The 27,113-nt window shown below is 39.1% G+C and overlaps 2 protein-coding genes across 2 annotated transcripts; both read left to right on the top strand.

Moving 5' to 3' along the window:
• The first annotated feature begins 485 nt into the window (after positions 1-485).
• Positions 486-10,903, top strand: Pate-f (prostate and testis expressed protein F). Its single transcript, NM_001267780.1, is given in 3 exon segments — positions 486-546; positions 10,492-10,620; positions 10,767-10,903. Coding segments are annotated over 3 exon segments (327 nt in total).
• A 10,230-nt stretch (positions 10,904-21,133) lies between these two features.
• On the top strand, positions 21,134-26,390 carry Pate5 (prostate and testis expressed 5). Its single transcript, NM_001270387.2, has 3 exons — positions 21,134-21,298; positions 25,954-26,082; positions 26,233-26,390. Exons 1-3 carry the CDS (start codon positions 21,238-21,240, stop codon positions 26,388-26,390), a joined length of 348 nt encoding a protein of 115 aa, NP_001257316.1. The 5' UTR covers positions 21,134-21,237.
• Positions 26,391-27,113: the final 723 nt, after the last annotated feature.

Here is a 27,113-nt window from a genome sequence, read left to right as displayed (position 1 = left end):
CTATTGCATATGTACTGCTCAGATGGTTTTTGATACATATTTAATGGGTTTCTAGCAAACTAAAGATCTATGACACATGAGACATGGTATAATGGATGCAAATCTTGGTCTATAGAGCATACATAACAAGACTATTATTATGACTACCTCAGGTCATTACCAATCAGAGAATGACCATCATCCTGCTGAGATCAACCTTAGGAATATTAGAAAGAAGTGAACAACAGAGCTTTGCCTATGAAGGAGTGTGAGACCAATCCATGGACATCCTGTGCTCTTTGAAGCTCTGAGGGAGCTGGTTCTATGAGACACTTTCCTGAGCCTGGATATTGGCAAAACACCCATGAACAGGTGTGTCAGGAAGCTCCTGCCCACATCCCAGGAGCAGCTCAGAGAAGAGTCTACAGTCTGCTCTCATCTACCCTGACCCATTCTAGGTACTTGCTGCCAGTGCTCTGCTGTGTCTTCTGCAAACTCAGACTGAGATGGGCAAGCTCCTGCTCCTGCTCCTGCTGCTAGGAGCTTTTGTTCTTCTGTTGATCCAAGGTGAGAATGAGTCTTCAGAGGCTGAAACAGGGGTGAAGTCAGGAGCTCCACATAGCTGACAGTAAACTTAAGATGGTGGCTTGAATGACTGGGATAGTAATATGCTGGGAGCAGAGGGAGTTTAAGGTCAGGATTTTTGCCCTGAGCAAACAAATAGTACCAAACTGAACTGGTACTATGGGATTTTGGATAGGTTTTACTTTTTCTTTTATTTTATTGGATATTTTCTTTATTTACATTTCAAATGTTATACCCTTTTCTGGTTTCCCCTCCAGAAACCTCCTATCCAATCCTTGCTCACCCTGCTTCTATGAGGGTGCTCACCCAACCACCCACCTACTCCTTCCCAACTCCCCACCTGGACATTCACCTACAATGGGGCATGGAGCCTTCACAGGACTGAAGGCCTCTCCTTCCATTGATGCCTGCCAAGGCCATCTTCAGCTACATATGCAGCTGGAGCCAGGGTTGCTTACAGGTTTTAAGGAGTAAAAATTTAAATTTCAATGTTGTTCAAATGTGAGATGTATATTTGATTTGCCCAGTCACATTGCCTTTCCCCAGTCTTGTTCATATCAGCAGGCAAAAAGCATATTTTTAGTATTTTTATTCATTTTAAAGTTGTGTATGTGCACGTTTGTGTGCAGTTATACACATGAGTGCAGGTGCCCCCAGAGTCCTGAAGACTTTGGATCCTCTGAATCTGGAGTCACAAGCATTTGTGAGCTGCCTGACCTGAGTGCTAAGACTCAAAGTCAAGTTCTCTGTAGGAGCAGTAACTGCTTGTAAGCACTGAGCTGCCTCTCCAACTCTAATGAGTCCCTTTTGTAAAAGCAGCTTTTATGTGAAATATTTAACACACCACAATTTTACCTATTAAAAGCACAGAAGCTTTTTTATGATTAATGGAATTCAGATCCATGGATCAATGAAATGCATAGTGGTAAAGTCCTATGAAAGAAATCTAAGGATATTTTTAGACCTAGGTTATCATAATTATTTGTTGTGATGCCTTATTTCTTTTTTTTTTAAATAAAGATAATTTATTTTCTGCTGATTTTGTCAGGCCCTTGGCTACTCAGGAAACTTAATTCTAACAAAGTTAAGGTCCATTTAAATATCTGTTTATGCTAATGTCTTTTAAATGATCACTTTATAAACACCGATTATTTCAAGAGGATTCTGTTACATTTAAAACCCTATGCACCCATGACATGTGTACACATGCATGTCTCAATTCCATCCAAATATTATACAAAAGTTTGCAGAGTGGATATAAGCAGCAAGTGCCCCATTTTACTCAATATGCTTTTCATTTGGGTTTAAACCATACAAAATAAGCAACAAAATATAATGACATTTCTATTACTTGTAAGCAGAACCATCGAGGTGAAAAAAAATGCAATTTTGGAAGTCAAATTATTTAAGACCTGGCTCACTGGATAAAGGCAATGCTGTCAAGCCTGATAACCTGATATCAATCCCCGAGGTACAAGGAGAGAACAGAATTTTGCTTCAGAATTAGAAGCTGAATTAACAGAAAGTCTTCTTTCTGTTTAGCCATGGTGTAAGACTTTACCTAGATGCTACTCTCCAAAGTAAAACTGCTAATAGTGCTGACCTTTTCAAGGACTTGTGCTGATGTGCTCCTGGGTGGATTGTGACTACCATCCTTAAGCAACGACGCGCCTAAATATTATATACTCCAAGCAGTGCCACCCTGATAATTAAATATAGACATTGGTCACCAGGGTATTTGATCTGTTAACAAGTACAACCTAATTTCTTTAGAAAATTTCCCAATTAACTCATTTTTAATAAAACCACTTTATTGGCATGAACTCACAAATAAAATCATCTCACAGCTAGATTAAGGCAGTCTTTCAAACACTTGACCAGTCCAGTCCCAAACTCTAATTATAGCAGTGATTTTATATTTATTTTATTAAATGAGCGTTTTGCCTGCATGTGCATATGTATAACACACACAAGCCTGGTACCCACAGAGGTCAGAAAAGGGTAGTACGTTCCCTGGAACTGGAGATACAGATGGTTGTGAGCCACCATGTGGGTGCTGAGAGCCAAACATGTGTCCTCTGCAAGAGCAACAAGTGCCCTTAACTGCTGAGTCATCTTTTGGGATATCTGAATTTCTATGCAGTTAGAATGGTCATTTTAAAACTGAGGAACTTCACTTAGGGCTTTACATTTTCACTGTCAATTACATTTTTGTGCATTACCTACCACCAAAAACAATACAGAAAAGAACTAGTCAGAAAATTACCAATAAATTAAGTTATATAAAAATTGCCCATCTTTTGTTTAATATAGATGCATGAATATAAACCAGGAGGCAGGCAGATCTCTGAGTTTGAGGCCAGCCTGGTTTACAGAATGAGTTCCAGGACAGTCAGGGCTACACAGAGAAACCCTGTCTAGAAAAGAGAGAGACAGAGACAGGGAAAGAATATTGTATTTTCTTGGGCACCTTCTCACTTTTCACTTTTTGAATGGTCTTATTCCTTTGACTTGCTTCTCTTCTATTTATTTTGTTTTTTTCCCTTCACTTTTGATGCCCTTTTCATGTGACTGGTAATCCTTGGATGCTTATTTCTGCTTGAATTCCCTTTTTAAATATTGAATGGAATCACTATGTAAAGGCAGGACTTTGTGTTAGAGCAAAAATTCAGCCTCCTGACTTTTGTTGTGCTCCATAAATGTCAACAGTCCTTGCATATCCAGATATTTTTCCAGAGAAGATTTCTTGAATCAACTGCTTTTGGGGTTACTAGGCTCCTGATTTATTGCCTATTGATACAGGACAAAGGGAGTAGGCTCTCAGTCTAAAAGCTGATACTTGTTATTTTTTTTTTTTTTACTGTCCTTTTAAGTTTATTAGCCTGACAAATTTGGTGTGTTTCCCACTTTGCTGTTTTACACCAAATGAGCAGAATTAATGTTAACTAGAGAACACAGCTGATGCAGGAAGGAAAGCAATAATCATTTTTGTCCACAGACAGGCAGGCAGGCATGTCTCTGGGCACCCGAGTCATTCCTCTTTACTGAGACTCAATGGTCCGTCCCTTTACATTAACAAACATTAACAAACCACCAAAGGAATGCAATGTCAACTGTGGCTCACAAAATAAGCACAAAATTGGAGTGTCCATGAGGGCAGGACAGAAGAATATCAACTCATAATGGTAAAACTAAGACTGAGGCAAATGAAGCCTGGCCACGGGCTCTGAGGAACAGGAGAGTTGGACTCCGAATGCTCTTACAGAAGGTAGAAATAGGTAGAAAATGCTCTTTATCAAACACTAGGCATTAAATGCTGTTTCTCATGAGCTCTTTGCAGTGCTGACTCTCATTTTGCTTGCCCTGGATTTGCTAGTCATGCTGTACCTTAAGGCAGCTTTCTGCCACCACGTTCCACACCACTGTCTGTGTAACCTGACAGGACCCTTTATTTTTTTTTTATTTTTTTTTTTTATTATCTTGAGTATTTCTTATATACATTTCAAGTGTTATTCCCTTTCCCGGTTTCCGGACAGACATCACCCTCCCCCCTCCCCTTCCTTGTGGGTGTTCCCCTCCCAAACCTCCCCCCATTGCCACCCTCCCCGCATAGTCTAGTTCACTGGGGGTTCAGTCTTAGCAGGACCCAGGGCTTCCCCTTCCACTGGTGCTCTTACTAGGATATTCATTGCTACCTATGGGGACAGAGTCCAGGGTCAGTCCATGTATAGTCTTTAGGTAGTGGCTTAGTCCCTGGAAGCTCTGGTTGCTTGACATTGTTGTACTTTTGGGGTCTCGAGCACCTTCAAGCTCTTCCAGTTCTTTCTCTGATTCCTTCAACGGGGGACCTATTCTCAGTTCAGTGGTTTGCTGCTGGCATTCGCCTCTGTATTTGCTGTATTCTGGCTGTGTCTCTCAGGAGCGATCTACATCCGGCTCCTGTCGGTCTGCACTTCTTTGCTTCATCCATCTTGTCTAATTGGGTGGCTGTATATGTATGGGCCACCTGTGGGGCAGGCTCTGAATGGGTGTTCCTTCAGTCTCTGTTTTAATCTTTGCCTCTCCCTTCCCTGCCAAGGGTATTCTTTTTCCTCATTTAAAGAAGGAGTGAAGCATTCACATTTTGATCATCCGTCTTGAGTTTCCTTTGTTCTAGGGATCTAGGGTAATTCAAGCATTTGGGCTAATAGCCACTTATCAATGAGTGCATACCATTTATGTCTTTCTGTGAGTGGGTTAGCTCACTCAGGATGATATTTTCCAGTTCCAACCATTTGCCTACGAATTTCATAAACTCGTTGTTTTTCATAGCTGAGTAATATTCCATTGTGTAGATGTACCACATTTTCTGTATCCATTCCTCGGTTGAAGGGCATCGGGGTTCTTTCCAGTTTCTGGCTATTATAAATAAGGCTGCGATGAACATAGTGGAGCACGTGTCTCTTTTATATGTTGAGGCATCTTTTGGGTATATGCCCAAGAGAGGTATAGCTGGATCCTCAGGCAGTTCAATGTCCAATTTTCTGAGGAACCTCCAGACTGATTTCCAGAATGGTTTTACCAGTCTGCAATCCCACCAGCAATGGAGAAGTGTTCCTCTTTCTCCACATCCTCGCCAGCATCTGCTGTCACCTGAGTTTTTGATCTTAGCCATTCTCACTGGTGTGAGGTGAAATCTCAGGGTTGTTTTGATTTGCATTTCCCTTATGACTAAAGATGTTGAACATTTCTTTAGGTGTTTCTCAGCCATTCGGCATTCCTCAGCTGTGAATTCTTTGTTCAGCTCTGAACCCCATTTTTTAATAGGGTTATTTGTTTCCCTGCGGTCTAACTTCTTGAGTTCTTTGTATATTTTGGATATAAGGCCTCTATCTGTTATAGGATTGGTAAAGATCTTTTCCCAATCTGTTGGTTGCCGTTTTGTCCTAACCACAGTGTCCTTTGCCTTACAGAAGCTTTGCAGTTTTATGAGATCCCATTTGTCGATACTTGATCTTAGAGCATAAGCCATTGGTGTTTTGTTCAGGAAATTTTTTCCAGTACCCATGTGTTCCAGATGCTTCCCTAGTTTTTCTTCTATTAGTTTGAGTGTGTCTGGTTTGATGTGGAGGTCCTTGATCCACTTGGACTTAAGCTTTGTACAGGGTGATAAGCATGGATCGATCTGCATTCTTCTACATGTTGACCTCCAGTTGAACCAGCACCATTTGCTGAAAATGCTATCTTTTTTCCATTGGATGGTTTTGGCTCCTTTGTCAAAAATCAAGTGACCATAGGTGTGTGGGTTCATTTCTTGGTCTTCAATTCTATTCCATTGGTCTATCTGTCTGTCTCTGTACCAATACCATGCAGTTTTTATCACTATTGCTCTGTAATACTGCTTGAGTTCAGGGATAGTGATTCCCCCTGAAGTCCTCTTATTGTTGAGGATAGCTTTAGCTATCCTGGGTTTTTTGTTATTCCAGATGAATTTGCAAATTGTTCTGTCTAACTCTTTGAAGAATTGGATTGGTATTTTGATGGGGATTGCATTGAATCTGTAGATTGCTTTTGGTAAAATGGCCATTTTTACTATATTAATCCTGCCAATCCATGAGCATGGGAGATCTTTCCATCTTCTGAGGTCTTCTTCAATTTCTTTCCTCAGTGTCTTGAAGTTCTTATTGTACAGATCTTTTACTTGCTTGGTTAAAGTCACACCGAGGTACTTTATATTATTTGGGTCTATTATGAAGGGTGTCGTTTCCCTAATTTCTTTCTCGGCTTGTTTCTCTTTTGTATAGAGGAAGGCAACTGATTTATTTGAGTTAATTTTATACCCAGCCACTTTGCTGAAGTTGTTTATCAGCTTTAGTAGTTCTCTGGTGGAACTTTTGGGATCACTTAAATATACTGTCATGTCGTCTGCAAATAGTGATATTTTGACCTCTTCTTTTCCGATCTGTATCCCCTTGATCTCCTTTTGTTGTCTGATTGCTCTGGCTAGAACTTCAAGAACTATATTGAATAAGTAGGGAGAGAGTGGGTAGCCTTGTCTAGTCCCTGATTTTAGTGGGATTGCTTCAAGTTTCTCTCCATTTAGTTTAATGTTAGCAACTGGTTTGCTGTATATGGCTTTTACTATGTTTAGGTATGGGCCTTGAATACCTATTCTTTCCAGGACTTTTATCATGAAGGGGTGTTGAATTTTGTCAAATGCTTTCTCAGCATCTAATGAAATGATCATGTGGTTCTGTTCTTTCAGTTTGTTTATATAATGGATCACGTTGATGGTTTTCCGTATATTAAACCATCCCTGCATGCCTGGGATGAAGCCTACTTGATCATGGTGGATGATTGTTTTGATGTGCTCTTGAATTCGGTTTGCCAGAATTTTATTGAGTATTTTTGCGTCGATATTCATAAGGGAAATTGGTCTGAAGTTCTCTTTCTTTGTTGGGTCTTTGTGTGGTTTAGGTATAAGAGTAATTGTGGCTTCGTAGAAGGAATTCGGTAGGGCTCCATCTGTTTCAATTTTGTGGAATAGTTTGGATAATATTGGTATAAGGTCTTCTATGAAGGTTTGATAGAATTCTGCACTAAACCCGTCTGGACCTGGGCTCTTTTTGGTTGGGAGACCTTTAATGACTGCTTCTATTTCCTTAGGAGTTATGGGGTTGTTTAACTGGTTTATCTGTTCCTGATTTAACTTCGATACCTGGTATCTGTCTAGGAAATTGTCCATTTCTTGAAGATTTTCAAGTTTTGTTGAATATAGGTTTTTATAGTAAGATCTGATGATTTTTTGAATTTCCTCTGAATCTGTTGTTATGTCTCCCTTTTCATTTCTGATTTTGTTAATTTGGACGCACTCTCTGTGTCCTCTCGTTAGTCTGGCTAAGGGTTTATCTATCTTGTTGATTTTCTCAAAGAACCAACTTTTGGTTCTGTTGATTCTTTCTATGGTCCTTTTTGTTTCTACTTGGTTGATTTCAGCTCTGAGTTTGATTATTTCCTGCCTTCTACTCCTCCTGGGTGTATTTGCTTCTTTTTGTTCTAGAGCTTTTAGGTGTGCTGTCAAGCTGCTGACATATGCTCTTTCCTGTTTCTTTCTGCAGGCACTCAGCGCTATGAGTTTTCCTCTTAGCACAGCTTTCATTGTGTCCCATAAGTTTGGGTATGTTGTACCTTCATTTTCATTAAATTCTAAAAAGTTTTTAATTTCTTTCTTTATTTCTTCCTTGACCAGGTTATCATTGAGTAGAGCATTGTTCAATTTCCACGTATATGTGGGCATTCTTCCCTTATTGTTATTGAAGACCAGTTTTAGGCCGTGGTGGTCCGATAGCACGCATGGGATTATTTCTATCTTTCTGTACCTGTTGAGGCCCGTTTTTTGACCAATTATATGGTCAATTTTGGAGAAAGTACCATGAGGAGCTGAGAAGAAGGTATATCCTTTTGCTTTAGGATAGAATGTTCTATAAATATCCGTTAAGTCCATTTGGCTCATGACTTCTCTTAGTCTGTCTACATCTCTGTTTAATTTCTGTTTCCATGATCTGTCCATTGATGAGAGTGGGGTGTTGAAATCTCCCACTATTATTGTGTGAGGTGCAATGTGTGTTTTGAGCTTTAGTAAGGTTTCTTTTACATATGTAGGTGCCCTTGTATTTGGGGCATAGATATTTAGGATTGAGAGTTCATCTTGGTGGATTTTTCCTTTGATGAATATGAAGTGTCCTTCCTTATCTTTTTTGATGACTTTTAGTTGAAAATTGATTTTATTTGATATTAGAATGGCTACTCCAGCTTGCTTCTTCTGACCATTTGCTTGGAAAATTGTTTTCCAGCCTTTCACTCTGAGGTAATGTCTGTCTTTGTCTCTGAGGTGTGTTTCCTGTAGGCAGCAGAATGCAGGGTCCTCGTTGCGTATCCAGTTTGTTAATCTATGTCTTTTTATTGGGGAGTTGAGGCCATTGATATTGAGAGATATTAAGGAATAGTGATTATTGCTTCCCGTTATATTCATATTTGGAAGTGAGGTTATGTTTGTGTGCTTTCATTCTCTTTGTTTTGTTGCCAAGATGATTAGTTTCTTGCTTCTAGGGTATAGCTTGCCTCCTTATGTTGGGCTTTACCCTTTATTATCCTTTGTAGTGCTGGACTTGTAGAAAGATATTGTGTAAATTTGGTTTTGTCATGGAATATCTTGGTTTCTCCATCTATGTTAATTGAGAGTTTTGCAGGATACAGCAACCTGGGCTGGCATTTGTGTTCTCTTAGGGTCTGTATGACATCTGTCCAGGATCTTCTGGCCTTCATAGTTTCTGGCGAAAAGTCTGGTGTGATTCTGATAGGTCTGCCTTTATATGTTACTTGACCTTTTTCCCTTACTGCTTTTAATATTCTTTCTTTATTTTGTGCGTTTGGTGTTTTGACAATTATGTGACGGGAGGTTTTTCTTTTCTGGTCCAATCTATTTGGAGTTCTGTAGGCTTCTTGTATGCCTATGGGTATCTCTTTTTTTAGGTTAGGGAAGTTTTCTTCTATGATTTTGTTGAAGATATTTACTGGTCCTTTGAGCTGGGAGTCTTCACTCTCTTCTATACCTATTATCCTTAGGTTTGATCTTCTCATTGAGTCCTGGATTTCCTGTATGTTTTGGACCAGTAGCTTTTTCCGCTTTACATTATCTTTGACAGTTGAGTCAATGATTTCTATGGAATCTTCTGCTCCTGAGATTCTCTCTTCCATCTCTTGTATTCTGTTGGTGAAGCTTGTATCTACAGCTCCTTGTCTCTTCTTTTGGTTTTCTATATCCAGGGTTGTTTCCATGTGTTCTTTCTTGATTGCTTCTATTTCCATTTTTAATTCCTTCAACTGTTTGATTGTGTTTTCCTGGAATTCTTTCAGGGATTTTTGCGATTCCTCTCTGTAGGCTTCTACTTGTTCTCTAAGGGAGTTCTTTATGTCTTTCTTGAAGTCCTCCAGCATCATGATCAAATATGATTTTGAAACTAGGTCTTGCTTTTCTGGTGTGTTTGGATATTCCGTGTTTGCTTTGGTGGGAGAATTGGGCTCCGATGATGCCATGTAGTCTTGGTTTCTGTTGCTTGGGTTCCTGCGCTTGCCTCTCGCCATCAGATTATCTCTAGTGTTACTTTGTTCTGCTATTTCTGACAGTGGCTAGACTGTCCTATAACCTGTGTGTCAGGAGTGCTGTAGACCTGTTTTCCTGTTTTCTTTCAGCCAGTTATGGGGACAGAGTGTTCTGCTTTCGGGCGTGTAGTTTTTCCTCTCTACAGGTCTTCAGCTGTTCCTGTGGGCCTGTGTCTTGTGTTCACCAGGCAGGTTTCTTGCAGGGGAAAAGTTGGTCCTACCTGCGGTTCCAAGGCTCAAGTTTGCTCGTGGGGTACTGCCTAAGTCCTCTCCGCTGTGGCAGCAACCGGGAAGATCTGTGCCGCTCCTTCCGGGAGCCTCCGTGCACCAGGGTTTCAGATGACGTTTGGTGTTTTCCTCTGGCGCCTGGATGTGCACAGAGTGCAGTCTCTTCTGGTTTCCCAGGCGTGTCCGCCTCTCTGAAGGTTCAGCTCTCCCTCCCACGGGATTTGGTTGCAGAGAACTGTTTATCCGGTCTGTTTCCTTCAGGTTCCGGCAGTGTCTCAGGCGCAGGGGTCCTGCCGCTCCCGGGCCCTCCCCTACGGGAACCCAGAGGCCTTATACAGTTGCCTCTTGGGCCAGGGATGTGGGCAGGGGTGGGCAGTGTTGGTGGTCTCCTCCGCTCTGCAGCCTCAGGAGTGCCCACTTGATCAGGCGGTGAGGTCTCTCTCCCACGGGGTTTGGGAGCAGAGAGCTGCTGCCATGCCTTATTTCTTAACTGTTCTTACCCTTGTTGGTCCTAGCTCAATCAACCCTGGAATCGCTCATTTTATCTCTTTTTTCTAGCCCAAGAAAGAATATGCATGTCCTGCCACATGTTTGTGAATGGCAAGTGTGTAGAAAGTGAAGGTAAATGCACCATGGAGGACGGCGGTGCATGCAGAACCAGGGACATCTATCTTTTCAATGCAAGAGGTAATGCTAATATGGAATCCACAAGGGAGTCTTTCAAGGAAGTGGTGTTTCCTGTGGAAGAGCAGGCTTGTGTGGATACCAAAGACTCTCATACACTGAATTTCAAATATTATTTTCTTACATTAAATATCAATGTTCTTTTCCAGGTGGGTTTCTCTACAACCACACTATGCTGGAGTGTTCTAAATCTTGTAAGGCTTCAGAAGAGAGTTATTTTCATCTAAAAATTTCAACTTTTTGTTGCAAAAGTCAAGACTTCTGCAATAAATATAAAGGAAAGTGAACACATGTGCTAATTGATGACCAGCTCCTTCACTTGCTTCATTTTCCCTTGTGTGCCTGCTGGATCCCCCTCCATACACAATCTGCTGAAGATGGGGCAGTTCATTTCTGTTATTGTTTTGTTTTAATTAATCATTTTATTCATTTACATTTTAAATTGTATCCCCTTTCCAGAGGGAGCAACTCTTATAAATTCTAAGCATCCTTCTTTTCCTCTATCTTGGATACTGACTCCTTCCTACCCAGCATCAGACACCAAACATACTCCATTCATCCTCATTTCCTACACCTTCTTTGTTCATATGTGAAAATTACCACCAGTCTTGCTTGTCTTGCATTTATCTATCCCTCACAATCACTAAGTCAATCTGGTTGACGAACTACCTGGTTTCTAGTTTAAACATTTTTTTTTTCAGTTAGCAAAATTTTACTAACATCTTATATTCCTAGTACGTAGTGTTTTCTGCTTATTTGATGTTAAATTTCTATTGTTCTGAATCATTTCTTCATTCTTTTTCCTTCAAAAGGAGCAATCCAAATGCAAAGAATATAATTAGTATATTGTTTTACAGCATTCAATTATATATTTATCATGAATAATATTTAAAGAAAGAAAAATTTTACGTTTCTGTAAAAATGTTAAAAATAAATTCATTTCTCTTGACTTTCATTGTGTTGAATTTCTTTTTGAATAAGTGAAAAAATCTGCAAATCTAGATTTATATTCTAGGATATCAAGATTATATTTTTGTTCTTAATTTTTCTTTTTTCTTTTATTCCATTTTTAAATTACATTTTAAATGGTATCACCTTTGCTGGTTTCCCCTCCAGAAACCCAATATCCCGCACCCCTCCTCCTGCTTCTATGAGAGTGCTCACTAATGCACACACTCCCTCCCTCCCACCTCCCTCATACTGGGACATTCCCATACACTGGGACATCTAGCCTTGGCAGGACCAAGGGCCTCTTTTCCCATTGATGGCTGACAAGCCCATCTTTTATGACATATGCAGATGGAGTCATAGGTCCATCCCTGTGTTCTCTTGGGATGGTGGTTTAGACAGTAAGAGCTCTGGGGGTTCTGTTTGGTTGATATTGTGTTTATCCTGTGAGGTTGAAAACCCCTTCACTTACTTTAGTCCTTCCTCTAACCTCTCCATTGGGGACCACGTTCTCAGTTCAAAGGTTAGATGCTAGCATCCCCCTCTGTTTTTATCAAGCTCTGGCAGAGCCTCTCAGGACACAACTATGCCAGGCTCTTGTCAGCATGCACTTCTTGACATCCACAATATTGCCTGGGTTTGGTGCTGTATATGGGATGGATCTTGCAAGTAGGGCAGTCTCTGGATCTTGTTTCCTTCAGTCTTTGCTCCACACATCTCCATATCTCCTCCTGTATTTTTGTTCCCCCTTCTAGGAGATCTGAAACATTCACACTTTGGTCCTCCTTAGTTTTGAGCTTCATGGGGTTTGTGGATTGTATCTTTGGTATTCCAATTTTTGGGCTAATATCCAATTATCAGTGAGTGAATATCATAGGTGTTTTTTATGATTGGGTTTATGAGTGAGGACTCAGGAAGATATTTTCAAGTTCCATCGATTTGCCTAAAAATTTCATGAAGGCACTGTTCTTAATATTACAGTAGCACTCCATTGTGTAAATGTACCACATGCTTTGAATCCATTCCTCTGTTGAAGAACATCTGGGTTCTTTCAAGTTTCTAGCTATAATACATAGAGCTGCTATGTAAACAGTGAAGGATGTGTCCTTGTTATATGTTGGAGCATCTTTTGGGTATATGCACAGGAGTGGTAGAGCTGGGTCTTCAGGTAGTACTTTGTCCAATTATCTGAGGAACCACGAGACTGATTTCCAGAATGGTTGTAGCAGCTTGCAATCCCACAAAAAATGGAGGAGTTTCTTCTTACTCCACATCCTCGCAAGCATTTACTGTCACCTGAGTTTTTGATTGGAGCCATTTGCACTGGTGTGAAGTAGAATCTCAGAGATGTTTTTATTTGCATTTCCCTGATGACTAAGGATACTAAACATTTCTATAGGTGTTTCTCAGCCATTCAATATTCCTCAGTTGAGAATTCTTTGTTTAGCTCTGTAGCCCATTCTTAAATAGGGTTATTTGATTCTCTGGAGTCTAACTTCTTGATTTCTTTGCACATATTGGATATTAGTCATCTATCAGATGTAGAATTCATAAAGATCTTTTCCAAATCTGTTGGTTGCTGTTTTGTCCTATTGATAGTGTCTTTTGTCTTACAGAAGCTTTGCAATTTTATGAGGTCCCATTTGTCAATTCTTGATCTTAGAGCATAGGCCACTGGTGTAATGTTCAGGAAATTATTCCCTGTACCTATATGCTCAAGGCTCTTATCCATTCTCTCTTCTACTAGTTTTAGCTACCAGGTTTTATGTGGAAGACCACAACACACTTAGACTTGACCTTTGTACAAGACAATAAGAATAGCTTGATTTGCATTGTTCTACATTCTGAGCTCCAGTTGAACCACACCACTTGTTGAAAATGCTGTCATCTTTCCACTTGATGGTTTTAGCTCCTTTGTTAAATATCAAGTGACCATAAGTATGTGGATTTATTTCTGGGTCTTCAATTCTATTCCATTGATCTACCTGTGTGTGTCTGTACCAAAACCATATAGTTTTACCACGATTGCTCTATAATACACCTGGAGGTTAGTGATGGTTATTCCCCCAGAAGTACTTTTATTGTTGAAGATAGTTTTCACTATCCAGGGTTTACTGTTATTCCAAATGAATTTGAAAATTGTTCTTTCTAACTCTATGAAGAATTGATTTGGGATTTTGATGGGGATTGCATTTAATTGGTAGATTGCTTTTGGCAAAATAGCCATTTTTTCTATATTAATTCTGCCAATCCATGAGCATAGAAGGTCTTTCAATCTTCTGATATTTTCTTTGATTTCTTTCTTCAGAGACTTGAAGTTCTTGTCATACAGATTTTTTACTTGCTTGATTAGCATTACACCAATGTATTTTATATTATTTAAAATTTATATTATTTGTGACTATTGCGAAGGGTGTCATTTCCCCTTTTGTTCTCAGCCTGTTTATCCTTTGAGGAAAGGATACTAATTTGTTTGAGTTAATTTTATATCCAGTCACTTGCTGAAGTTGTTTATCAGCTCTAGGAATTCTCTGGTGGAATTTTTGGACTCAATTAAGTATACCATAGTATCATATGCAAATAGTGATATTTTGGCTTTTTCCTTTCAAATTTGTATCACTTTGATCTCTTTCTGTTGTCTAATTGCTCTGGTTAGGACTTTGAGTACTATATAGAATAGGTAGAGAGAGAGAGATAGTGGGCCTTGTCTAGTCCCTGATTTTAGTGAGATTGGTTCAAGTTTCTCTCCACTTAGCTTGATGTTGGCTACTGGTTTGATGTATATTGCTTTTTCTATGTTAAGGTATGGTCCTTGAATTCCTGATTTTTCCAAGAGTTTTATCACAATGGGGTGTTGAATTTTATCAAAAGCTTTCTCAGCATCTAATGAGATCATCATGTATTTTTTATTTCCTTTGAGTTTGTCTATATAGTGGATTACATTGATGGACTTTTGTATATTGAACATCCCTGCATCCATGGAATGAAGCCGACTGGATCATGATGGATGATTGATTTGATGTGTTCTTAGATTTGCAAGAATCTTATTGAGTATTTTTGCACTGATATTCATAAGGGAAACTGGTCTGAAGTTCTCTTTCTTTGTTGGGTCTTTGTGTGGTTTAGGTATAAATGTAATTCTGGCTTCAAAGAATGCATTAGGTAATGTTGCTTCTGTTTCTATTTTGTGGAATACTTTGGAGAAAATTGATATTAGGTTTCCTATGAAGGTCTGATAGAATTCAGCACAAAACCCATCTGGTCCTGGGCTCTTTTTGGTTGGAAGACTTTTAATAACTGCTGAACACCTAGTGAACGTGATTGTTTGGGGGAGGGTGGTAATGGGGGGAGGATGGGGAGGGGAAACCCATATAGAAGGGAAGGGGGGGGTTAGGGGATGTTGGCCTGGGAACCCGGAAGGGGAATGACAGTCGAAATGTAAATAAGAAATGCTTAAGTTAATAAAGACAAAAAAAGGTGGGGGACAAGAATACCCTTGGGAGGGAATAGGGAGGCAAAGTTTAGACCAAAGGCAGAAGGAACACCCATTCAGAGCCTGCCCCACATGTGGCCCATACATATACAGCCACCAAACTAGATAAGATGAATGAAGCAAAGAAGTGCAGGCTGACAGGAACCAGATGTAGATCTCTCCTGAGAGACACAGCCAGAATACAGCAAATACATCGGCAAATGCCACCATTAAACCTCTGAACTGAGAACGGGACCCCTGTTGAAGGAATCAGAGAAAGGACTGAAAGAGCTTGAAGGGGATTGAGACCCCATATGAACAACAATGCCAACCAACCAGAGCTTCCAGGGCCTAAGCCACTACCTGAAGACAATTCATGGACTAACCCTGGGCTCCAACTGTATAGGTAGGAATGAATAGCCTAGTAAGGGAACCAGTGGAAGGGGAAGTCCTTGGTCCTGCCAAGACTGAACACCTAGTGAATGTGATTGTTGAGGGGAGGGTGGTAATGGGGGGAGGATGGGAAGGGGAACACCCATGATCAATGAGGCTTCATCCGAGAGATGCAGGGATGCTTCAATATATGGAAGTACATCAATGTAATCCACTATATAAACAAACTCAAAGGAAAAAACACATGATCATCTCATTAGATGCTGAGAAAGCATTTGACAAAATTACCCCTTTATGATAAAAGTCTTGGAAAGATCAGGAATTCAAGACCCACACCAGGGCAATTAGACAACAAAAAGAGGTTAAAGTGATACAAATTGGAAAGGAAGAAGCCAAAATATCACTATTTGCAGATGATATTATGGTATACGTAACTGACCCCAAAAATTCTACCAAAGAACTCCTAGAGCTGATAAACAACTTCAGCAAGTGGCTGGATATGAAATTAACTCAAACATATCAGTAGCCTATCCTCAAAAGATAAACAGGCTGAGAAAGAAAGGGAAAATGACACTCTCCACGATAGTCACAAATAATATAAAATGTCTTGGTTTGATTCTAACTAAGAAAGTAAAAGATCTGTATGACAAGAACTTCAAGTCTCTGAAGAAAGAAATCAAAAACGATCTCAGAAGACTGAAATATTTCCAATGCTTTTGGATTGGCAAGATTAATATAGTAAAAATGGCCATCTAGCCAAAAGCAATCAACAGATTCAATGCAATACCCATCAAAATTCCAACTCAATTTTTCATAGAGTTTGAAAGAGCAATTTGCAAATTCATTTGAAATAACAAAGAACCCCGGATAGTGAAAAATATACTCAACAATAAAAGAACTTTGGCTGAATCACCATCCCTAACTGCCAGCTGTATTACAGAGCAATCATGATAAAAACTGTAGGGGTTGGGGATTTAGCTCAGTGGTAGAGCGCTTGCCTAGCAAGCGCAAGGCCCTGGGTTTGGTCCTCAGCTCTGAAAAAGAAAAAGAAAAGAAAAAAGAAAAAACTGTATGATATGTACAGGTAGGTAAATCAACACAATAGAATTGAAGACCCAGAAATGAACCCACACACCTATGTTCATTTGATCTTTGACAAAGAAGATAAAAACATTCAGTGAAAAAAACGCATGATTTTCAACAAATGGTGGTGGTTCAATTGGAAGAATGCAGAAGAATTCAAATTGATCCATTCTTATCTTTGTACAAAGCTCATGTCCAAAGAAACAAGCTGGAGTACCCATTCTAATATCTAATAAAATAGACTTTCTACCAAAAGTTATCAGAAAAGATAAGGAGGGACACTTCATATTCATCAAAGAGAATCCCACCAAGATGAACCCTCAATCTGGAATATCTCTCAAGGGCACCTACAGTCATAAAAGAAACCTGACTAAATCTCAAAGCACACATTCCACCTCACATAATAATAGTGGGAGATTTCATCACCCCACTCTCATCAATGGACAGATCTTGGAAGCAGAAACTAAACAAAGACACAGAGAAACTAACAGAAGTTATGAACCAAATGGATTTAATAGATATTTCTAGAACATATCATCCTAAAACAAAAGAATATACCTTCTTCTCAGCACCTCATGGTACCTTCTCCAAAATTGACTATATAATCAGTCACAGAACAAGACTCAACAGATACAAGAAGATTGAAATAATCCCATGCATCCTATCAAATCACCATGGACTAAGGCTGGTCTTCAGTAACAACAAAAATGACAGAAAGCCACACATACATGGAAGTTAAACAATATGCTACTCAATGATAACTTGCTCAAGGAATAAATAAAGAAAGAAATTAAAAACTTTTTAGAGTTTAATAAAAATGAAGGCACAACTTATCCAACCTTATGGCATGCAAGGAAATCAGTGCTAAGAGGAAATCTCATAGCTCTGAGAGCCTCCAAAAAGAAATTGGAGAGAGCACACATTAGCAGCTTGACGGTACATCTAAAAGTTCTAGAACAAAAAGAAGCAAATACACCCAAGAAAAGTAGAAGGCAAGAAATAATCAAACTCAGGGCTGAAATCAACCAAGTAGAAACTAAAAGGGTTATGCAAAGAATTAACAAAACCAGGAGCTGGTTCTTTGAGAAAATCAACAAGGTAGCCTGCCCTACTTGGGTGTATAGCCCATATATATACAGCCACCAAAACTAGATAATATTGATCAAGCCAAGAAATGCATGATGACAGGATCCTGATATAGCTCTCTCCTTTAGCCAAAGCATGTCAAAAACAGACGCGAACACTAGCAGCAAACCATTGAAATCAGAACGGGTCCCCATTGGAGGAATTATAAAAAGGATTGAAGGAGCTGAAGGGACTTTCAACCCCATAAGAACAACAATGCCAACCAACCAGAGCTCCCAGGGACTGTCCCACTACCCATAGACTACATATGCACAGACCCATGACTCCAGCTGCATATGTAGCAGAGAATGGCCTTGTTGGGCACCAATGAGAGGAGAAACCCTTGGTTCTGCCAAGGCTGGACCCCCCAGTGTAGGGAATGTCAAGAGTGGCAAGAAGGTCAGGTAGTTTGGGAGAGCAAACACCCTTAAAGAAGAAAGGGAGGGGGATGGTATAGGAGGTTTATGGCCAGGAAACCGGGAAAGGGAATAACATTTGAAATGTAAATAAAAATATCCAATAATGAAAAAAGGGGGATGTTTATGAAACACTGCCATATTATATAGTTCAGCATTATAATTGTGGCTCCTACTGTGTGTCTAATTCACAAAACAGTAGATTTAGTCAGCAATGCTTTATTGAATATTCTACAAACCATAGAGTCTAGCTGCAAACACATAGACATTTAAGCTTCCCTGTAGCTAATGTCTTAGCACCTTAGTGAAAAATAGACCTTGGTTCATGATAGTATATAGACTCTGACAAAGCAAGTCAAGTACTAGTCCTGTAGTAGGATGAGAACACCATGACTGTGACCTCTGCTTTGGGAATCAGATATGGCTGTGATGATTCTTTTTATCAAATGAGCCTCTAGTGATGTTCTCAGAGGGTCCTTCCTATCTATTGAATGTGACTAGAATCTAGATAGTGACAGCTAACAGATAGAGAGAAGACATACTGCTTGATTTATTATACATTTCAACACAAATCCTGTACTACTGTCATCTGAGAAATTTGAAGTCTCAGAATTTACATATGCATCATTTACCTATGCCATAAACCTACATATGAACCTAAAAGTCCTGCTTAACAAGAACAGTCAAAAGGATACAGGTATATAATATAATAATGTATAGAGGAGATTTGTTGGCTGGGTTTAGCCTAGAGGTTCTGAAAATAACTGAGTACTAAGCAAGCCCACTGTTGGTTTGGGGTTGTGACTTATTATGAATAACTAGCACTGACATTTTTCACATGCACACACACACACACACACACACACACACACACACACACACTCACTCACTCATACACTCACACCCATACACTTTCTCTCACAGTTTCCAAGATTTAACTTACATCATGAGATGGGGTTAACTCATTTACGGTGAATTCTCAATGACTTAGTTATCTCAGGATTTGAAAATGCTGGAATGATGCTTCCAACTTAAATGTGTCTAGAAAGTTCTATTCTGTGGCTAGGACACTCAGCTTTGTTAGGGCTCAGCTAAGGCTCATTATCAGAAGACCTGATATTGTTAGTGTGGGTCTGGAAGCTTATGGACATTCTGGCCACCCACTGTCGGGAATGATCAGAGGGAAACTTCCTGTATTACAGTGGAAATTGTGTCTGGTAACCTCAGAGTAGGCTGGTCATGCAATACACTAAAGTCTGCGATACTTTGAAGGATGAAAGGGGCCTTTATTGTTGATTAAGTTTAAACTGAAGGCAAGACTGTAGAGAATTCAACATTAGCTACCTTTAGGACAGTCTGGGAAGCAACACAGAGATTTGGTAAACTTAACACACAAATGGAGCTATTGCAATCTTCAAACATGTCAATTTATGTTTCCATCATGAGATTGCTGGTACATGCTTTTCTTACTATAAAAGTTTCCTATAAATATCTAAATGGAGGTTTCTTTACAACCAGCATCCCTGAAAAAATAGATATATTATGAAAAAAATGTAATGGGATTCACCATTGTTAGAAAGTACTATCAAATTTGACAACCATAAATATTATCAAGATATTTATTAGAACAATGTTTTCTTTGTTTCAAGGTCCCTGTCCATGTTATCAGGCCAATATAGGAACCATGCCCAATAGCCCATGTTGTTAACTGGTAGTTGCACATTAAGTATAAACTGAGAGTGGATTGACAAATTGATACCTCACAAAGACAAATGTGTTCATTAGGAAAGGCATTAATTGGATTAGACCTGTTTTCCTCATTTGCTCTTTCTTCGTCTCTTTCTTTCCTAGGATCATTGTAATGGGAGTAGTAAGGGTTAGGAAGTTAGAGAACTACTACTGTTAGAGGGATACAGAAAACATACAAGTAAGGGAGTTGAGTGAACTTGTGGCCTAGCACCCATGCACCTTGGACTTCTCCTGTATGTGATCACCTTGTTAATGTTGGAAAGCTAGCAAAAAGTTCTCATGCATAATAGTCATGCTCATAAAGCATGAAATGCACCAAGCTCTCAGAGTGTGGTGTGTCTGGGATCTGAGCTGTCAACCTCTAGTCATTGCTTTCTACACACAGACCACCATTCTTCCAGTCAGCCAATTTTCATTTATTCATTTCTTTTGTCCATTGCTTAGTCATTAATAAGGACTAGTTGCATGATCTGTTAACAGTTTTTGAACTATTCAGAGTAAGGCTCTGAAGGGCTCTGTCGTAGAGAACTCATGTTCAGGGAAAGTGCAAAAGGAGCAGAAGAATGTTCCTGAAACCTGGGTTGGTCTCTAGCCCCAGTCTGATCATCTACTGAGCTTACACTGTGCTCTTTTGTCTTCCCACAGATGGATGCACAGTCATACAGAGTGTCTGTGGAATGGCTATTTTTAAGCAGGATGATATAAGTAAAGATACCTCAGAGAACAGCAGTAGAAATATAATTTTAAACATTAGGAAACTATTTTGGATTGTGTGCCCTGTGTACCATCCACATAGGCCAGGCTTTCAGGAAACATGTATAAGTTCTGAGAATTTCAGGGTGTAATTCAAAAGCTAAGTTTGTGTTTGGAAAAATACTACTTAGCCAATATAGGTATTTAGAAGCTAGACAGCTAATTTTTACATGAGGAGAAAAATCCACTTATGCCTTTTACATAACTTGTTTGGATGACATTTGCTGTGTTTCTACTATGCTGAAGAAAAGAAGCATAAAGACAGTGAGTGCACATCCTAATTTACAGAACGTGATGAGCAAGGTTCTATGGTTGCTGCTACCCTCACCATTGCCAAGACTAAATAGAAATAAAAGCTCTGTGATCCTGCTCTCCACTCAACCTTAGGGAGCTCACTTAGAAAATAAACAATCCTAGTTTCATCTATGAAAGGATATGAGATGGATCCAGAAACATCCTCTGCCCTTTGCCCTTTGAAGCTCTGTAGGAGTTGGTTCTATGAGACAATTTCCTGAGCCTGGACACTGGCAGAACACCCACAGGCAGGCATGTAAGGAAGCCTCTACCCACATCCTAGGAGCAACTCAGAGAAGAGTCTGCAACCTGCTCTCATCTACCCTGACCCCTCCTGAGTACTTGCTACCAGCTGTTCTCCTGTGTCTTCTGGTAGCCCAGACTGAGATGGGCAAGCTCCTGTTCCTTCTCCTGCTCCTGGGGTCATTTGCTCTTGTGTTCATCCAAGGTAATAGTGAGTCCTTCGAGGCAAAAACAGGGGAAAGGACAGGGACTAGAGATGGCTGAGAGTAACGGCAGATGACAGCCTGAATAGCTGTGATAGTAGTGTGTGGACATCAGAGGGATGTCAAGGTCAGGATTGTAAGATGAGCTGACACCAAAGAACTAAAGATCCTTGTGTTGGATCTGCCCTGCTCTTGTTAGAGTAAAAGGTCAAGTCTCTGCAGGTTCTCAGAGTGGGATCAGTCCACTCTGTAGAAAAGAATAAGTTTGAGTGTTTTTGTACATCTATGTCTTTGAGTCTGCTTCCTTCAATCCCAAGTAGCAGCCAATGACTTTCTTTGCAGAAGCTGCCTAGCACAGTCATCTGTTGGGAGGAGATCACCAAAGAGCTTATCATATCAAGTTTTTTGTATCAAGTACACTGCTTAGATCAGGTAGATTTGATTATCAGATTCCTTTGGGGGAGAGGGAATATGCTATAAAATACTGTGAATATGCCTCCTTTCTGTGGTGTCAGGACAATATCTATTCCTCAAGCATTTTATTTTTTATTACATTTATTTAACTTTTGCACGTGCATGTATTCTTATGTGCGTTCATGTGTATATGTGTGTATATGTGTGTATATGTGTGTGTTGTGTGTGTGTGTTGTGTGTGTGCCATGTCATATATGTGGAGATCAAAGGATAATTTTTTAAAAGTCAACTCTTTTGCTATCCCAAGTGGGTCCCAGGGATTGAACTCAGTACATGAAGCTTGACAGCTGGAAACTGTTGAGCCATCCCACTGTCTTCACAAGTGTTTTTTCTTTGATTATATTTTATTTTTATCCTACACCCCTTTACTTTTATTGCATTTATATCACTCCCTCTAAAGCACTTCTTCACATCAATTTCTCCTCCTACTTTCATGTCTCCTTTTTTAAATAACCTAGGGAGTTTAATTAGGTTTTCTTGCATAAGCACAGGTGTGGAGTTATTTGCAGGAGCACAGACAACTTAAGAGTAGCTACATCACTGGAAACAAAGCAAAAACAAACCCAAAAACTGACTTCCTGACTTGTAGTACATTAATTGACAATAGTTCCCCAAGGAGGAATGAGACCTCATAATCTCTTCCCTAGTCCATTGTAGAAAGTCAATTGGTTTGATATTATTATGCAGGTCTTAAATTGGCAAGCACAGCAGTTGTAAGTTCTTGAGATTGAACATTTCAAATTCATGAGATGGCATTCATAGCACTTTCCCTACCTCCAGCTCTTACATTCTTTTTATCTCCTCTTGCACAATGTTCCCTGAACATTTATCAGTGGAGTGTGATATAGAAATCCTATATAAGGCTGAGCACTCAATGACCACTTATTCTTAACACTTACATCAGTTATGCGTCTCCACATTAACCACTGATCACTGCAGAGAAGCTTCTCTGGCCAAGGTTGAGGGCAACACTAGTCTTTGGCTATATACATAAATATTTAGAGGGCAGTTTGACATGTCCATCTAGAAAATAAAGGAAGAATTGAAAATAGTAGTAGGCTCTCCCTTAAGACCTATATATGACCTTTTGAGACATGGGATTTTGACCAGCTTTATAGTACCACATATGGACTACTTATATTGAAGCAGTTTGTAGATCTATCAAAACCGATTGGTTACCTACATACTTTTGCACCATTAAGCACATTTGCCTGACATGCCAGTATTTTTAGCCTATAGAGATGACCAATGGATAATACAACTGATGAATTTGATCCCCCAGAATCCTATAGAAAATTCCTGGTGCTATGAACATTAGCCATCATAAGGTAAGTTTTCATGTCAGTTCTACTGTGATTTCCTTAGGTTCCACACCTAAAGTATGTTGTATCTTCAGTAAAATGGTCTTCCCATCCAGTTTCATGGGTAAACAAGAGTGGTAACAGTGGCCTGTGTTGTTTTGGGGTCCCTGTAATTTCCCAACCAATATCTCAGAGAGAGAGAGAGAGAGAGAGAGAGAGAGAGAGAGAGACAGAGAGACAGAGAGACAGAGAGACAGAGAGAGACAGAGACAGAGACAGAGACAGACAGAGAGAGACAGAGAAACAGAGAGTGAGAGAGATCTTACATCTGGCATTGCCCATCATGCATTGTGTTTGAACTTCTTCTTTAAATTATATTTTTCACTTTTTTACATAATAGTGGGTTTCCATCAGGATTTCTCAATACATGTTGAGTTTTAGGTAAGTCCCTATTCCTCTGCTCCAATCCCTGTTTAAACCTTCCCACCCCAGTGTTTCCATCCTCTACTTCCATGTCAAATGTGTTTCTGATATTACCATCTTCCCTCTAAGGACCCTACCCTATACCCTTTCTATTTTTCCTGGCCTCTACAAACACTGTAAATCAAAAACACAAATATGAGAATTCAAAGCTAGTATTTACATAAGAGGGAGAACATGTAGTGTTTCTCTTTCTGGGAATGAGTTATTTCAATCATTATAATTTTTTGTTTGTTTTTAGTTTTCCTGTAAATTTCATTTTTCCTTGCAAAAGAATACAACCCATGGTGTATCTAAATTACATTGTCATTCACCAAGCAATTTATGGAGAGCTAGGCTGATTCTGTTTCCTAGCTATTGTAAACAGAGCAGCAGTGGATGTGTCAGTATCTCTACAGGGAGTATAGGCCTGAGGAGTCTATTCTAGGAATTATAAGGTTATACCATATAGTAGTTCTGTTTTTTTTCCTTTTTTATAAAAAAAAAATCTATAGTTATTTCCATTGTAGTTGTATCAATTTATGTCTTCGGTGAAAGTGAAAGGGCTTCCCTTTGCTCAAATCCATGTCGACTTTTCTTGTCATTTGCTTCCATTTGGAGGATGAGGGGCTAGTGAGAGATAAAATCATTAAGTGGTTTTTATTTGTATTTTCTTGGTAAATAGGAATGTTGAACATGCTAAGAAAAAATAATAATCAGCTGCTTATATTCTCCTATTAAGAATTCTCTATTTAGAGTCATTTAAAAAGAACTGGGATGTTTGTTTGTTTGTTTGTTTGTTTGTTTGTTTGTTTGTTTTTAATGAATTTCATGAGGGTTTTTTCTTTTATATTTTAGATAGTAATCCTCTGTCCAACATATAGTTGTCGAAAGTTTTATTAATTTTATAGGTTGCCTCTTCATTTTTTGTTCAACTGACAATTCCTTTGATGTGCTAGGAGCTATTCAACTTCATGATTTCCTATCACCAGCGATAGGGGCACAGGTGCAAACCTGACAGTATGCCTTGAAGACTGCAGCCTAGTAAAGCTAAAATTTGTGCCTCTAGGGAAGAAATTACAAGGAATAAATTATTTTCAGGACAAACCAAAATTAAAACAAAGTTGAATTTATTAAAAATATAAAAAGAAGGTACATGACCATTGCTGTGATTAGCATTATTTTTCCTGGGGTGAGAGAGTCATACCTGTTAAGCATGTGTAGGCTTCTCAGGGGAGAGAAGTTAGTTTACTTTACCATAGGAACATATGGGATTAAGGTAGAGCTAAGAAGCCACCTTCCTTCTTTGTGACACTACACAAAGAATATAATTCATAATAAAGCTAAATAGTTTTTCTCAGTAAAAACTGGGAAGTGAATTTATGAGGGGCAACCTTAAGTTCCAGGGAGGAAAATATATGCTAAGAAAGTCCTGGTTATATGTCAACATCACCCTAAGTAAGCACAACCTAATTATTGTCCTTAACACCCGTGATTGAAGAGTTTTTCACCCTGTAATTTACATCTTGCACTAAGTGAACACAGTTTGTTCACTACATTTGATAAGGTGTCTTTTGGAAAACACATATTGTCTGAGGCCATTAGTTTGTGCCAGTGGAGTTAGAACTCTCTGCCTTTCTCAGCAGTAAAATAGGTCAGATGCTGGGAAAGGCGTTTACTCTCCCTTTTTGATTTCTCTCCCTGTCACCATAATTCCCCATTTTTTTTACCTTGCCTAGGTCTCATTTGTGAAGTATTGCCCTTATTGCCCTAGGGATCAGAGCCCTACTCAGGAACTTGTAACCTATGTCTATTTCTTGGACTTGTACTTCCTACTCTTTCTTCTAGAAGTTTATGAGTTTCACATTGAGGTTTGCTCAATTTGAGAGATAATTATCTAGTTCATTATTCTACATTCAAGTATCTGGTTTTCTCAGAACTATCTATCGAAGATAATATCTCTACTGGATCTTTTTGGCTTGTTGTTAAAATTCAGGTGTTTGCAGTTACATGGACTTAGAACTGGGCCCTTCTAGATTTATCTGCATATCTGTTGGTGCTAGCAGCATGATATTGTTACTATCATCGTCATCATCGTTGTCGTTGTCATCATCATCATCATCGTCATCATTATCATGCATATAAAAAGGAACTTTAGGTGTCAATTTTGCTTACATGGATACTTTTATAGTTTTTTGCACAATGGCATTATATACAAAGAAATACCAGTAACTTTATATCCTATGCAATCAAGATTATGATATCAAGCCCTTAGCTTCTTAAGGAAGTCATGAAAACAATCTGACATAATACATAATACCAGAGGTTGTGTTAGGGTTATGCTGTATCTCTAAATTCTTTAATACTCTAGCATTCTTAGTCACTGCAATCATTTTCACGCCCTTTACATGTATTTTTCCCAGTCCAAGCTACAGTGTGCATGGTTTGCAACTCTTTTAAAAGTGGACATTGTTTGGCTGGCAAGAGCAACTGCACTACAAGATACAAGCCTGGATGCAGAACCAGGAATTTCTTCCTATTCTCCAATACAGGTAAGGTGTTTGAACTAGTCTAAAGGCATAATTGCTGAGAAGTAGATGTACTCCTTCTTTCAAAAACATGTTTGGTCCTGGGGAGAAAGTCCCCTCACAGTGAATACCAGTATATTTTGGACACTAAATATAAATGCTTCTATGTTCTAGGCAAGTGGGTCCACAATCATACCGAATTGGACTGCCATAAGGCATGTCTGGCTGAAAATATGTATTTGGGAGCATTGAAGATATCTACCTTTTGCTGCAAAGGTGAAGATTTCTGTAATAAATATCATGGCCAAGTAGTGAAGAAGAAAATTTACTAACTACTGACTCCTTCATCATTGTCACTGTGTCTCAGTTTCCCATTTCCTCTTCCTAGAATTTCTCAACAATTCCCTCTGTACATTTAACTTGAAGTAAACTTCTTTACAAACTATTGGTTATGCTGAGAAAAAAAGTGTAAGAAGCAGATGAAACATAAAAGTCATATAAGATTGTACCCTCCTTGCTGTTCAAAAAAGGGAGGAAGGCTCGTACATTCAAATTTTGTGAACTATTCTATGCATTTGGCTAGAGAAAGCTCATGATTCTAGACTCATGCTCAACTTTGAAAGGTCTAATTTGATAAATGGTGTTTACTTTTCATCAGTAATATGTGACAATGTAGATACACATAAAAATGTGTTATAAAGTACATATTTAATCTTTCGTAGAAATGCACATTGGTTGTCAATTGTCCTTTGAGGCCCAGAGAAAATATCACAGATGCCTGATTTGATTTAGACTACCTTAGATATTAATAAAATTTACCAGGAAATCCTCCCCACTCTATCAGTCATAGCAGTAGCAAGGGAAGCCAAGAATCTATTTCCCAAGACTCAATAGAGAAAAAGTAAGTCATCAAATCTCTACCCTTGTTCAAGTTCCAAACACATGTATGACTGTTTCAGAATAAAATTCTGGCTCTGGCTGTACCCCAACATGAAGAAAGACAAGAACACTCAGATGAAGACAGTTTGTGTGTCTTGTGTCCTAGGTAATTAGAG

The sequence above is a fragment of the Rattus norvegicus genome, chromosome 8 (genome assembly GCF_021556685.1).
Source record: "Rattus norvegicus strain SHRSP/BbbUtx chromosome 8, alternate assembly SHRSP_T2T, whole genome shotgun sequence".
Lineage (NCBI taxonomy): Eukaryota > Metazoa > Chordata > Mammalia > Rodentia > Muridae > Rattus > Rattus norvegicus.
Note: the sequence above shows the minus strand (reverse complement) of the source record. Positions and strands in the feature narration are given on the sequence as shown.